Raw genomic sequence first — 14,653 nt, 5'->3', positions numbered from 1 at the left:
GAGGCTCAGAAGAGAATTTGCTTTCAGTTCTCCTCCCAAGGAGGTGCTACCCTACATTGCCCAGTACTCTCATCCCCGTGCCCCACTGTACAGCCCAAGTGAACTACTCAATGGTTCCCCAACACACCTTGAGAACTCCTTATTAGCCAACCACACACAGTTTCTAAGGTTTTGAATAGTCATCAGGGTTGGAATAACATAGGATTTGGAATCAGACAAGATCAAACATCAAAATTGCCCATTGCTTTGAGTGGGTTTGGCTGGTTTCTTAATCTCTAATAAACTTTCTAAATCTCTAATAAGTTTCTTCATCTGCAAAAAAATGCACAATAGTTCTACCACTTAGTATTATAATGAGGTTGCAAGATGAAAATTGACATAATACATTTAGAATACCAAACACACCATAACTGCTCAACGGTTTGATTAATAATAGCAATTAACATAATAATATTGGTATAATAAAGTATACAATTGTATATCAAAAGATCTACATTTGAATTCAAAAGCCACTTTTTTATACTATGTGATTGATTTTATTTTTCTCTTCTATAAAATAGGGTAATAATATCTAACTCATAAAGCTATTGTAAGGATCAAGTATGTTTTCCAAAACACTTTGTTAACTAAAAGCACTTCACAAATAGGGTTATAAAAACAGTAAGTGCCTGCTAGATGGATGAGAGATTATACTGACACAATTTCCAGGCATCATTAACAAAGTTTAATAAGTTCACTTTCTTATCCAGCCCTGAAAGCATTTATTAAGCACCCTATAGCACATGGTGAAATGTCGTGCTAAGCAAAATGAAATTAGAGGCTGCCAACTAAATTAATAATTACATAATTAATCATAAAATGTGACCATTTTAGCTGCTTCTTTCATCTTACTGTAAGTGCAGCAGTTTTATCTCCAAAGCCTTTTGGAAAAAAGACAGCTTTGAATTGTTTCACATCTGCTTCATTCTCATCAAAATTGGTACTGAACTGCTGAAGATATCTTCCATAGCACTGCCAAAGAGCCAGTTTGTATTCCTAAAATAAAAAGATTTGATTAAAGTTTCAAAATATCATTTTAAGATTAACATTCCTCTCATTCTTAATAGTATAAATGTTATTACTATTATTACTTTTACTACCACCACCATTGTCCAAGCACCACACTGTGCCATTTGTATGCATTATCTCATCAAATTCTGCTCACAAGCCAACTATGATATGGGACCATCAAGGTCACGAAGATGAAAATACTCACTTTGTGTGTGGTCAAAGCTACATTCCCTTGAAATCCAATATGACCAGACGGTAGTAACCCACATACACTGAGAAGGAGGTTAGAATTCTTAACCTCCTCCTACTAAAGCTAGAGAGAGGGAGGGAAGGACAGAGAAGAGAGAAAAAGAAGAAGAATGCAGACAGTGAGTCGGCACTATGTCACCTGTGCATCGGGACAGATGTGCTTTATTTCTGTCACCCATGGAGCAGAAATGACCTAAAGAGTTTCTGGCGGGTAACGTGAGCAGCGCTCTAAGGACCAATCTGCTGCAGCCCTTCCTCAGCTTCGTCCCCTGCTTCCATGCCTCAGGAAAAGCAACTACCCTGAATGTGAACTGCCAGTCCATCTACCTAACCTCTGAGGAGGCATCCACAGTCAAACACTGTTTTATTTATATTTCTATTAATTTGTTTATTATTTGCTCACTAATTCTGAATCTTTCCTATTCTAAGTTGATATAATAAATTCAAATATATACAAAATAAGAGTATGCCACAAGATGATCTTTATTAAAATTAAAATAGTCTATAAATAAAAGTAAGTAGCAATTCAAGTTCATTTTCAGGATTATAAGTACCTTCAGTGACCAACTCTCCCATCAGTGAAAAGTAGAAAAAACTGTTTCTTTGTTCCTTTCATTTTACAATTCCCTCTTCTCTAGGCCTTTCTTTCAGAGACATTCTGAATCCTTATACTCCAACCCTCACCAACTCGCTTTGTCAACTTCTAACATGTGTTTTCCTCATCTTTCCACAAATATCCTCTCTGCCCTCCTGGATGCTCCTCAAACAACCCCAACTCAAACAACTTCTGAGGAGCTCAGCCGTGAAGAGAGAACGGGACTCCCTTCTAATTCTCATCAAAACTGTTATTTCACTGCACATGAACATAGCTTACAAATAGAATCTTGCCTAGTTGGGTTTGTTATTACTTGTTTGTTTGTAGTTTTCCAAACCCTATATTTGCAAGTTTCTAAGAGTCATGGCCCATTAACAAGAGACTAAGGTTTTCTCTGATTTAGGCAGAGGAAAACAGATATTAGTTCTTTATTATGAAAATTCTTCCACATCTTATCCTCCGTTTGGTAAATTTGTCTCCCAGACCAAAAGAATCAAAATTATGAAAATATAAATGGAGGAAGAAAATTAAATTGACAACTGAAGGTTGAAAAAAAACTGAATACTGTCCATATCGGGCCTATATCCTTCTAGATAAAATAACTCTGACATTTCACATAACTTAGAATAATTTGAACCTATGCCAGAGCTTAAGAGGCAAACAGTGCCTCTTAAACACTGTAATTAACTAAGAACGCAGCCATAGCATACTCTTATCAAACCAAGTTCACAGGTCCACAGCATTCCAAGATCTAGGTATTCATAAGGAACTAAAAATAGGGCACAAACTCAGTTTGGACTAAAATACTGAGCAGAAAATAGGGCATGTATGGAATGACTGCTATAATCACATACAGCAAAGCATCCAAACGATCAGTCATTTAAACAGGACACAGGACGCTGGGCAACATAACAGCAAGGCCAGTTGCTTTGAGGGCTGTCTCCTGGGCAAGGCCAGTATGTGGAAAAACAACAGGAAGTGGTGTCTGGGTTCCTTTGTATAAGGTGGAACACGATGACTCAGCACTTCCTGTTGTGCACCTACCACACCCTCTGTTAGACAGACTAAGCTCCTTCCCATCCCCATCCAGACTCCTGTCCTTTCAGGAACTGTTGCCCCTGGAGAATTTTAACTACACAATTAAAAATCAAACACATTTTTGGTTCTGGGCCTCACTAAAATCTTTATGTATTTACATACTTTTTTTCCTAAGGGGAAAAAAATGTATAATAAGAATGGTATCAAACCAAGTAATAATTAGCCATATGAGTTTCATTTTGGCTGTCTTTTCTCCAGAGGCACTTACTTTCATTTGACAAAGGCTATCTCCAACCTTCAGAAGCTTTTCATTGTAATAGTCATCTGGCAGCCGGGGGGCGTATTTGGTCCAAATATCAAACAAAGAGGTGGCACTGTAAAAATCATAAAATAAAATGACATCTTTAAAGTCAGCTGGAAACCTCAACTAATTAACAAGCAATCCCTAAAACCTTACCTTGTGCTAAGTCTTTCCAATGTGCCTTACTGTTAATGTCTAATTGTTAATAAATGTATGGTTAAAACTATTGTTCATGTGCCAAACATTGATTGAAGCTCTTTATATGCATTTTTCATACACTTTATTTTAGAGCAGTTTTAGGTTTACAACAAAATTGAAAATACAGAGACTTCCCACATACTCTCTGCCCCCACATATGCATAGCCTCCCCCATTATCAACCATCAAAGTGGTACCATTTGCTACAATTGATGAACCATCATTGACACATTATTATCACCCAAAACCCATATTTTACATCAGGGTTCCCTCTTGGAGTTGTACATCTGATGGGTTTGGATAAACATGTGACATATCCACCATTACTATGACATACAGAAGAGTTTCACTGCCCTAAAAATCCAGTGTTCCACCTATTCATCCCTCCCTTCTCCCTTATATTTACTGTCTCCATAGTTTCCCCTTTTCCTGAATGTTATCCAGTGTGTAACTTTGTCAGATGGGCCTCTTTCACTTAGTGATGTGCATCTAAGTTTCCTCCATGTATTTTCATGGCTTGATAACTAATTTCTTTTTAGCACAAATATTTGTGAAGTATCACAGTTTATTTTTTCACTCACCTTCTAAAGGACAGCTTGGTTGTTTATGAGTTTTGGCAATTACGAATAATATTGTTAAAAACATCCATGTGCAGGTTTTTATATGGACATAGTTTCCAAATCCTTTGGGCAAATAACAAGTGGCATAATTATTGGATCATAGGGTAAGAGTATGTTTAATCCTGTAAGAAACTGCCAAATTGTCTTTCACACTGTTCCCCCATTTGGCATTCCCACCCTCAGTGTGTTGCTCCACCTCTCCGCATCTTTGCCAGCAGTGTTCTGGATTTTAGTCTTTCTAATAGGTGTGTAGGATATCTCATTATTATTTTAATTTGTATTCCCCTGATTGCAATGACAGGGACCATCTAGTCCTATGTTTATTTGCCATCTCCATATCTTCTTTGGTGAGGTGTCTGTTAGGGTCTTTGATCCATTTTTAAAAACAGGTTGGTTTTATTTTTCTTCTTGTTGAGTTTTAACAATCTGATGTATATTATGGCTAACAATCCTTTATCAGATATGTCTTTTGAAATATATTCTCCCAATTTATGAAATATCTTTTATTATTATTATTATTATTATTATTATTGTTGTTGTTATTGGGGATTGAACCCAGTGACAGTTAATCACTGAGCCACATCCCCAGCCCTTTTTTGTATTTTATTTAGGGTCTCACCAAGTTGGTTGGGGCCTCACTAAGTTGCTGAGGCTAGCAATCCTCCTGCCTCAGCCTCCTGAGCCACTGGGATTACATATGCCACTGTGCCAGCTCTTTTTATTCTCTTTACAGTGTCTTTCATAGAGCCAAAATTTTTAATTTTAATGAAGTCTAAATTATGAATTCTTTCATGGATTGTGCTTTTGGTGTTATATATAAAAAAGTCATCATCAAATCGAAGGTCATCTACATTTTCTTCTGTTATCTTCTAGGAATTTTATAGTCTTAAATTTTACATTTAGTCATATGATCCATTTTGATTTAATTTTGTGAAAGCTATAAGCTCTATTGTCTAGATTTGTTTTTTAGCTTGAGGTTATGTAATTTTTCTGGCAACACTTGTTAAAAAGACTATTTTTCTTCTCCATTGTACTGCTTTAGCTCCTTTGTCAAAGATCAGCTGACTGTATTTATTTCTGGGCTTATTTATTCATTTGTCTATCCTTTCACCAATATCACAATTGATTACCATAGCTTTATATAAAGGGGGGGGGTGGTATCTGTTCTCCAATTTATTCTTCTCCTTCAATATTATGTTGACTGTTCCAAGTCTTGCCTACATATATATTTTTTTTTCAATTCATCTTCACAACTCCAAGATGAGAAATAACCCTAAGGCGGGAAATAAAAACCCTGAGGACAAGGACCTCGATGATAGTATTCATTGCTCAGCCACAAGAATAGTAAATGCCTAGTACCTGTAGGTCCTCAACAAATATTGGTTGAAAGAATGAATAAATGGGTGGGCTGGGGATTTAGCTCAGTTGGTAGACTGCTTGTCTTGCAAGCACAAGGCACTGAGTTCTGAGTTCAATCCCCAGCATTGCCAAAAAAAAAAAAAAAAAAAATTGAATAAATGATTAATTAGAGGAATTTATTCTCTTCTACAAAGAGCTTAAGGGTTCCAATATCCAGTCAATCCATTTCAGGTTATACATCCCTCCACCAGATGAAATCAAAAACAAAATATACAGTATTCTCAAAATGGTTTCTAGCCAGAATTACCAGGATAGTAGTAGATCGTTATTTATTTTATTTATTCATTTACTCCTTCCTTCTCTTTTGAAATTTATAAATGCCTCTAGGAACAATCTAAATTTCCTTTAACAGAATCCCATATCATAAATTTCTAGAAAACAAAGGTGTTATGGATGGAAAGTTTATGTCGTCCCAACCCAAATTCATATGCTGAGGCCCTAACCCCAAGTGTGGCTGTATTTGGAGATGGGTCAATAAAGGCTAAATGAGGTCTTTAAAGTAGGACCCTACACCAAAGGGACTGATGTCATAGGAAGAGAAACCACTTTGCAATGCATGTACTTGATTCTGTTGTTCATCATGTCTTCTCACAAGACTTTCAGGATCAAGCAATTCCTGGTCAAGAAACAAAAGCAAAATCACCCCATTCCCTAATGAATTCAGATGAAAACTGGTAATAAAATCAGGTACAACTCCAAGAGACATCAGAGAGGACCCTAGCTGGCTCTATAAAGAATTACACATGAAATGGCTCACATATTTATGCTGTGTCCAGGTTATTATCATTTTATCTGGACGCTGGGCATATTTATCTGGAATTGGTCTTTCTTTAGCTATCGAAGGTGCTATAATACTGGTTTCAGTTGGTACAGTAATAAATATATGAAACTTTAAAAGAAGGAGTAGTGGGGAGTTCAGACTCTCTCCAAGCTGGCTCAGAGGGAAGACCATGTGATGGCAAAGTAGCTTTCCACAAGCCAAGAAAAGAGCCCTTACCAGAGATCAACCCTGAAAAAGACCTTGATCTGGGACTTCTTGCCTCCAGAACTATAAGAAAATAAATTTCTGTTGTTTAGGCCAATCTATGGTATCTTTGTTATGGTAGCCTGATCTAATTAGTAGAGACAGGGATCTAAACTTAGGGACTAAAGAATGATAGTTATGATGTACATGCTGGAATATTTATGAAACAATCTCCACAGAATCCTGTCAATTCATTAATTTGGATAATTGAATGATACTGATTGAGTCACTGAGTGAAAGACACAAAGCACTCCTACCTTTATGAACCGATTAATGATATTTTGGAGTCGAAAAATATATATGTGTACCAGTAATAAATGACCATGCCAAATAAATAATGTGGCAAATATAAACCACAGAAGTTTTAAAAGGAAAGGATATTTTGTTTGTTCATTTTTTTTCTTTTCTTTTTTTTTTGGTGGTGCTGGGGATTGAACCCAGGGTCTTGTGCATTGCAAGGCAAGCACTCTACCAACTGAGCTAAAAACCTAGGCCATTTGTTCACTTTTTACCTCTTGTACTTGGATTTGCTGCTTCATGAAATGCCTCAGGTTAGAATAAATATAATGAATTCAAAACACATACACTGTCTTGCTAGAATTCTTAAATTATGTGGATGAAATAGTTAATACTTCCAAACCTTCCAGATGAGATAATGATGACTAGGTTTGTTACTCATAAAAGAAAAATACCAGCTTTATTGAATCAATCAAGGTTATATAACAAGAAAAAAATGTTTTTAGTGAATCTTAAGTTCAAACTAAGGCTACTCAGTAATAATGGCTTATGCAATGATTAAACAAAATACGTAAGATACACTATAGAATATACATCATTTAAGAAGAGAATATTAAAGACTTTGCATTGCAGATTGATTACAGCTGCTACTGGATATTTAGATTGTTCCAAATAGAAAACTGCAACTGTATAAACAGAATACCTAAATTTTATATCCTTATAACAAAAGCATATTTTAAAAAATGTTCACACTCTTATTTAATGACATTACTGGTATGATTGGAATTTATATATTAATGCTTATGAAATTTTTTATAAGAAACAAGTTTTGATTTAAAAATAGTCATCTTCAAATACATTATAAAAGCAGTTCCTACCTCTTGGGCTCCAACTGGTCTCCATGCTACTACCATGCTTCATTTGGACATGATCACCAAAGCAATATTTTTAAACAAAATTATATAATCTTTTACCCAAAACTTCCTAACTCCCACTGCATTTGGGATAAATGAAAATTCTTAAAAGTGGTCTCTAAGACATCCCAAAGCCCTATCTATTCCTGTAATCTCATTTTATACCATTGTATCTGCATTCACTGTGTTTCTGCAAAATGGTCTTCTATGTGCTCTGCTCTCCTGCCAAGGATCTTCCTCCATGTTTGTTCCCATTTATCTCTCTGTTTGCCTGATCAACTCCTGGGCATCCTTCTACTCTCAGCTTAATGGCACCTCTCTTACCATTGATTTGAAGGCAGGTCGCCACCATATTCTCATAACCCTCCACTCAAATGTCATCTATTTCTGACCATCTTCCTGAAAATTGCCTCTTCCTGTCTCGAACTCCATTACCCCTCCCCTTCCCTTCCTCCCCAGAAGTCATCAATTTCTAGGTTACCTTAAAGTACACCTTCTTGGTATGTTTATGTCTACTTTAGAATCTAAGCTCCAAGAGGGCATGGATTTTTGTCTAGTTCACTGCTGCGCCCCCAGAGCCTTATCCAATGCCTGGTACATATTAGTGCCCAGTAATTCTTTCTTAGTACTTTTTATGTGCTGACTTAATGACTCATTGAAAATCCATCTCCCTCTCCAGTCTAAACTCTGTGAACAAGATTCCTATATCCATTTTGTTCACTGTGCAATCAGTGACTAGTGCAGTGTCTAGAACATAATGGGCACTCAATAAAAAATTGTTGCATAAATAAAATCACTAAATTATATGAGAAGCTGGTCTGGGCTAGTCCTTAACATTGTTATCTTCTAGTCTGTTTAAAGATAGGACAAGGTCCTTACAGATTGACCCAGGACTATTTTCCTATATACAACATTCACAATTACTAAGAATATAAGGATAATAACCTTTGAATTCTTATAATACCAAATATTTATTGAATGTTCACTATGTCCCAACCCCCAGGGTAGGTCCTGGAGGTAGAATGATGAAAAGCAGACCCACTATCCCAAGTCACCAGAGAGCTTACATTCTGAGAGAGGAGACAGGCAATACACACATAAAATACACACACATAAAAAAATATATATAAAGTGATAGGTGAAACTGAATTACATAGGAAAGGCCTCTCTAAGAATAGGGATGAGATCTGAAAGAAGAAAAGGAGCCAAATACTTCAAAAGTCATGGGAAGAACCTTTCAGACAAGAGAGAGCAAATATAAAGGCTTTCAGAAGTGAAGAGCAAAGACAAGAAAGGTAGGCAGGACCAGATCCTGAGACCATGGAGGATATCTGAGACATCTTAGTTTTATTCTAAACGCAATGGTAAGCAATAGAAAACTTTAGATGTCTAAAAGTAGATGATGAATAAAGAACACCCTGATTACTCTGGAAGAATGGACTTGAGACAGAGTAGCTGAAGAGGAAAAGTGAAATGGTGGTGGTCTAGACTAGAATATGGATAGTGGAGATGGTGAGACAAAGTACAAACTGACACTGTTTAAATATATATGTGTATTGGGTATGTAATATGCTCTTCTTAGTCAATTCTGGGCTCTCATCTCCTTGACCTACCGGCAGGATTTGCCACAGTGATCATTGCTTCCCCTTGAAAACTTTCTCTGCCTTGCTTGCAGTACACTATCCACATTCTGGTTTTCCTCCTACCTCCTTGGCCACTCCTTCTGAGTCTCTCTGCTGGCTTCTTTTCACCCCTATGTGTCAGTGTAGGAGCATCCCAGGGCTCAGTCCTTCACTCTCCTCTTCTGCATGTAGACTCGCTCCCTTAACTATTCCAACAGGTGTTCATGGTTTCATATCAATAATAAATTGATAAATCCCAAATGTGCATCCTCTGACTTTCAGATTCAAAAGTCCAACCACCTAATAATAGCTCTGCCTGGGTTTTGAGTTACATCTCAATGTATCTAAAATTAAATTCCTTCAGTCTCCTCCCCTCAACCTAAAACTTGCTTTCCCACAATCACAATCCCACCCCATTTCCTTCATTCTTGTGATTCTCTCTGTGGCCTGCTCTGCACAGAAATCTTCATCAACTGCTCCCATACCTCTTTATTTTTCTAAAAGGCCACTTTTCCTGACTTTCCCTGACCAGGAGCCAAGTCATCCCACTTTAAGTTGTAATACTTATCCAGTATCCTCCAACCCCATTCCCTGCTCTATTTTTCTCTCTAGCATTTATCTCTTAATAAAATGCATTTACAATAGTCCTCCCTTATCCTCAGGGGATACACTGTACTATGTGTGAAATCACATATAGTACAAAGTCTTATATATGTGATATTTTTCCTATACATACATAGTCATGATAGTTTTACTTATAAATTAGGCACAGTAAGAGATAAAATAATAACTAATAAAAGAATTATACAATATACTATATTAAAGTTATATGAACGTGGTCTCTCTCTCAAAATGTCCTATTGTAGCATAGATCCTTAATAACCTCAGCATACAATTATTTTCATTCTTGATTGAGAACTTCCACCTTTTCACTTAAAGAAAGCACTTTATGGCTCTTTGGCATATCTGAATTGCCAGAATTGCTACTTTGCACTTTGGGACCATTATTAAGTAAAATAGGGGTTATTTGAATGCAAGCATTATGATATCACAGGGTTGATCTGATAATCTAGACTGCTACTAACAAATGGGCAGGTGGTTGCTACAGTATGGGTATTAATGGTTAAAAGGATGAGTCACATCCCAGTGGATAGAGCAGATGGTGTGAGATTTCATCACAGTACTCCTGAAGATGTAAATTTTAAATGTATACATTGTTTATTTCTAGAATTTTCCATTTAATATTTTCAGGTAATGGTTGGCCACAGGTAACTGAAACCACAAAGAAAAACCATAGATAAGAGGGACCAATGCACTTCCACAGTTTTTTGGTGACTGGCTGTATTCACAAAAGTATATGCTCCATGGGTTAGGGATTTTTATCTTTTGTTAACTTGACATTTTCTTAGTTTCTAGAAAGGCACCTGATAGGTGCTCAATAAATAGTTATTAGATGCATGATTGAATAATATATGTAAGTTAAAACTATTTCTTCAAATTAAATGCATGAACAAAAAAAAATGCAAGTTAAACCATTCACTATTCTGGTACTTGCTACTTGTCTACATCTGTGACTGTTCAATTTGCAATGTATTTGGCCAAGAAAGATGGTAAAATAAACAGGAAAGAATCTTAAAAACAGGTAGTTTGCAGCTCACAGAAATAACATGGTGATAGAAAAAAAAAAAAGGCAAACAGATGTGCAGATGAATCACAAAATCTAGGGGGAAAGTCTCTGTGATCCGAATAGCAACATAAAAATAAAATAAAAATGCACCTGTTCCCAGGATGCCTTACTTCATTCTTCGTGATATTAAGAACTTCTTCGAGAACCTAAGCCACCTCAAAGTTATTCCTTTGTCTTCCTATACAAAATTGTATACACCCACAAAATGAAAAGTTGTGAAACCCCTGAGTGGGAAAAAAAAAAAAAAAAAAGTATTAGCCTAGAGGAGCCATCAGGAGACACTCAGAAACTGAACAAATGGTGTGTTAGGAAACATTTTCGTATTGCTTTTTATTTTGACCTGAACAGGAAGTCAATATCAAGAATTAAGGCTGTAATAGCGACGAATCTCCACTTCTCAAACTTTATTCTCTCTCCTGGGCCCTCTGGTCAGGCCCGGCGTCCACCTCGCTGACCCGGCTCTGGGGCCACTACCTGCATTCAAGGGCATCACCTCTTCCCCAGCGCCCTGCCTCCGCTTACCAACGCCGACGCAATTCGTGCTTCTCTTCTGTCGTGGTCTCTAAAGCCTTCTTCTTCTTAATAAAGCCTAACAACTCCCGTATCTCCTTCTCGAAAGTGGCGAGAAGCGGGTTTTTAGCGTCCAACGGTCCATAAAACGCAGCGATGGGCAAAGGGTCCTCGGGACTGGTCACTTGGAGCAGCAGCGGGTTCGCGGAGCTCGCCTTCGACTCCCGGGGCGACTCTGAAACTGCATTCGAAGTCGGGGGTGGGGTCGGTGGCAGTTCTTGGGGCGACACGGAGGAGTGAGATGCGTCCGACATGAGGCTCGGGCTGGCGCCGTGCGCCGCCATGTTGACGCGACTTGGGCCGCCTGCAGTGTGTGTACACGCGGTTGCCTGGCGACGGTCTCGTGGCAACCAAGCATCCCGCGCTCTTTCTGGGAAACACAGCGGCCCCTGGAGGGCGGAGGAATAAAGAACTAGGCCCAGAAAGAAATGATGCTCTGAAGGTTATTTGTCCGGTTGCCCATTGACACCGCTGTGTGAAATGAGAAAAGAAAGTTTTGAACAGAGGGACAGCGAATATTACAGCTGAAATTTTTTAAATTTATCAAATTTTTATTTTTTGAGAACCTGGAGATTTACAGCTGAATCTTTACCATCACAAATCCAGACTTTTTTTTCATTTTGATGATGATTAATGTTTGTCAGATATTGTCGTTATAAGCATATGAAGCACAAAAAAATGTCACATCTCATTTAACCATCATAACAACTTCGCGATTAAGATTCTCTTTCACGGTTTAGGAAATTAAAGCTTAGGAAGGTTAAATTATTTGACCAAGGTCAGAGTAAAACTATAGTGTCAGAGACCACGTCCTAATCTTGTGACTCCAAAGCCTGTGTTCAGAATGAATGAGTACTGTTGACTCACAAAAACGAAGCTTATTAATCAAATTGAAATGATGAAACTCTATGACAAGCAATTTAAGAATCAAGAACCTGTAAATTGTCCATTCTCTTCCCTTTAGGTCTGAAACTGTGGAAATGATGATTTGCCTCGAATAATGATTTTATTTATTTATTATCATTTCACCTTTATCTTAATTAACGCTATATTATAAATTAATGTGTATTTTATACAACTTAAAGCATTTAACATTAATTTATACTAATGACCTGAAGTATTAAGTCTCAAAATACTTTTGCCTTGTACGAAGAGATCTTAGGAAACTTCACTTCTAATGAGGAAACTACAGACCTCAGAGTAAATACTTGGTGGCAAAGAAAGTTCTTTCCCTATGTATTACGGGCAATGGTGACAGTCAAATTTTGAAGTTTGAGTTTCAAGTAATAGGGAAACTGCTTTCCTTATAAATTATGCAATACCAAAAATCTTAGAGAAGGACCACAATTATTTGGTAGTTTAGGGAAAAAAGCAGATCTTCACCACTAAAAGTTGTTACCAGTTCTTTCGCACTTAGAAATAAAGAAAAACAGTGACCCTAACACCCTGTGAGTCCAATTTCCCATTCAAGATTAAGAAGTTTATTAGACCACAGTCTGATTTCTTCTAGCTCTGACCTAATTTCTTGCAGGCTCTGTGGGTCTGTACTAATTTGTAAGACTAGTATGATATGTCATGTGTACTGCACCCTAATATTCTTTGAAGGAAGATTACAGTGATTTTGTTCATTGGGGCAGGTAATCATGGCTAGAGTACCTTTGTGGAAAGCAGCGAAATGCAAGGATGCCTCACTATCAGAGTCCATTTCTCCAGTTAAGACATAGATATCATCCTGTGATTGGAAAAGATTTTATCCTGTCTGTAGGTGAGGAGTAAAAATTTTAAGACTTTAAATAATTTAGGCTTAGGAGAAAATCATCTTTGGGACATTTACCAAAAAAAATGACAGAATTTTTTTTAATCAACTTGGTAAATTCTCTCATTTCTCATATTTCCCTTGTTTTCACAGAGCACACTTGTCCCCTTCAGATCAAAAGCTGGTGTAATTTGCCACTGATAACTGTCTCTCATTTTGAACAAAGTAAAACAGCAATTAAAATTAAAGTGGTCAGAGATTAGAAAATAAAATAAAAAAACAAAAAACAGATAAAGTGGGATTACCCACCCCACCTCATCTGACTGCTCTCACAGACAACCTTTCTCATAGCACAAGATATTTCAGAGTCACTGATAAAAGAAAATGTAACTAATTAAATTCAGATACTTGAACTGTGAAACACTGCATCTTAGTCATCTTTATCCTTGAGCATACTTTAGTTAACAATGCTTAACTTGTAGTAGTTTTTGGAAGCTTGTCTGAATATTTAAATGAGTCTTATATTCTGAATCATCATTGTGGTAAGATGGAAGTCTCCATTTTGTTCAGTTTAAATTATATTTGAGGCATTTTAAAAAACATTTTAGAAATGTTTTCTTTCTTATAATGAGATGCAATCTTTATAATATCTTTTCTATTTCCTTGTCACTTTGCTTTATTCTTTTCACTGTAATGAAAGAACAGAGCTGTGCAACTACTGTGTCTGACAGGGCTAAGTAATGTAAATAGCTTCCTTATAAATCATGTAAATTGCTGTTTCTTATAATTAGTGCCTTTGCAACCTTCAGAGATCCTTTTTGCCCATTCAAAATTCTTTTTCATTTGAAGTTACAGTTAAAGAAATAATAAATAAGGTTAGTGTTCTTTTTATTAGTAATTCAGTTGGTAATCACTTAGGCTGCTCCAAATAAATATATATGGTCTTAAAAATAAAAGACTCAAAAATCTCCCTTTCCCACCTCTTCACATGTAGGCTTTTTAAGTTTTTTTTTTCCATTCATTCAATAAATGCAACCATTTCTCTTTTTTTAATTTTTTCACTTTTTCAATTGAAGATGGACACAATACCTTTTTTTTATTTATTTATGTGGTGCTGAGGATCGAACCCAGCTCCTCACAAATGCGAGGCAAGTGCTCTGCCACTGAGCTACCACCACAGCCAAATTGCAGCCATTTCTTTTGTGTGTCCATACAATGCATCGATGGGCCCACACATTCCCTACAAGAAGCAAATGACACATACAACAACCAGTGATTTAAAAACAAGCTGTAGAAAATGCTGTGATAAAGGTTTAAAAATGTTGTGGGAGCCCCAAGATGAAGCTTGGAACTGGACAGAGAACAAAGGATTGT

General features: G+C 36.8%; 1 protein-coding gene across 1 annotated transcript in view; it reads right to left on the bottom strand.

Moving 5' to 3' along the window:
• The window catches only part of Cfap54 (cilia and flagella associated protein 54), a 315,326-nt gene extending 303,465 nt beyond the window's left edge, over positions 1–11,861 (bottom strand). Inside the window, exons 1-3 of the mRNA XM_047551199.1 lie at positions 11,476–11,861; positions 3,201–3,306; positions 892–1,035 (exon numbers count right to left, since the gene is read on the bottom strand). Coding sequence (XP_047407155.1) covers positions 892–1,035; positions 3,201–3,306; positions 11,476–11,807 — 582 coding nt within the window. The 5' untranslated portion in view covers positions 11,808–11,861. The remainder of the gene's footprint in view (positions 1–891; positions 1,036–3,200; positions 3,307–11,475) is intronic.
• Positions 11,862–14,653: the final 2,792 nt, after the last annotated feature.

This window comes from Sciurus carolinensis, chromosome 4 (assembly GCF_902686445.1).
Source record: "Sciurus carolinensis chromosome 4, mSciCar1.2, whole genome shotgun sequence".
Classification (NCBI taxonomy): Eukaryota; Metazoa; Chordata; class Mammalia; order Rodentia; family Sciuridae; genus Sciurus; species Sciurus carolinensis.
Note: the sequence above shows the minus strand (reverse complement) of the source record. Positions and strands in the feature narration are given on the sequence as shown.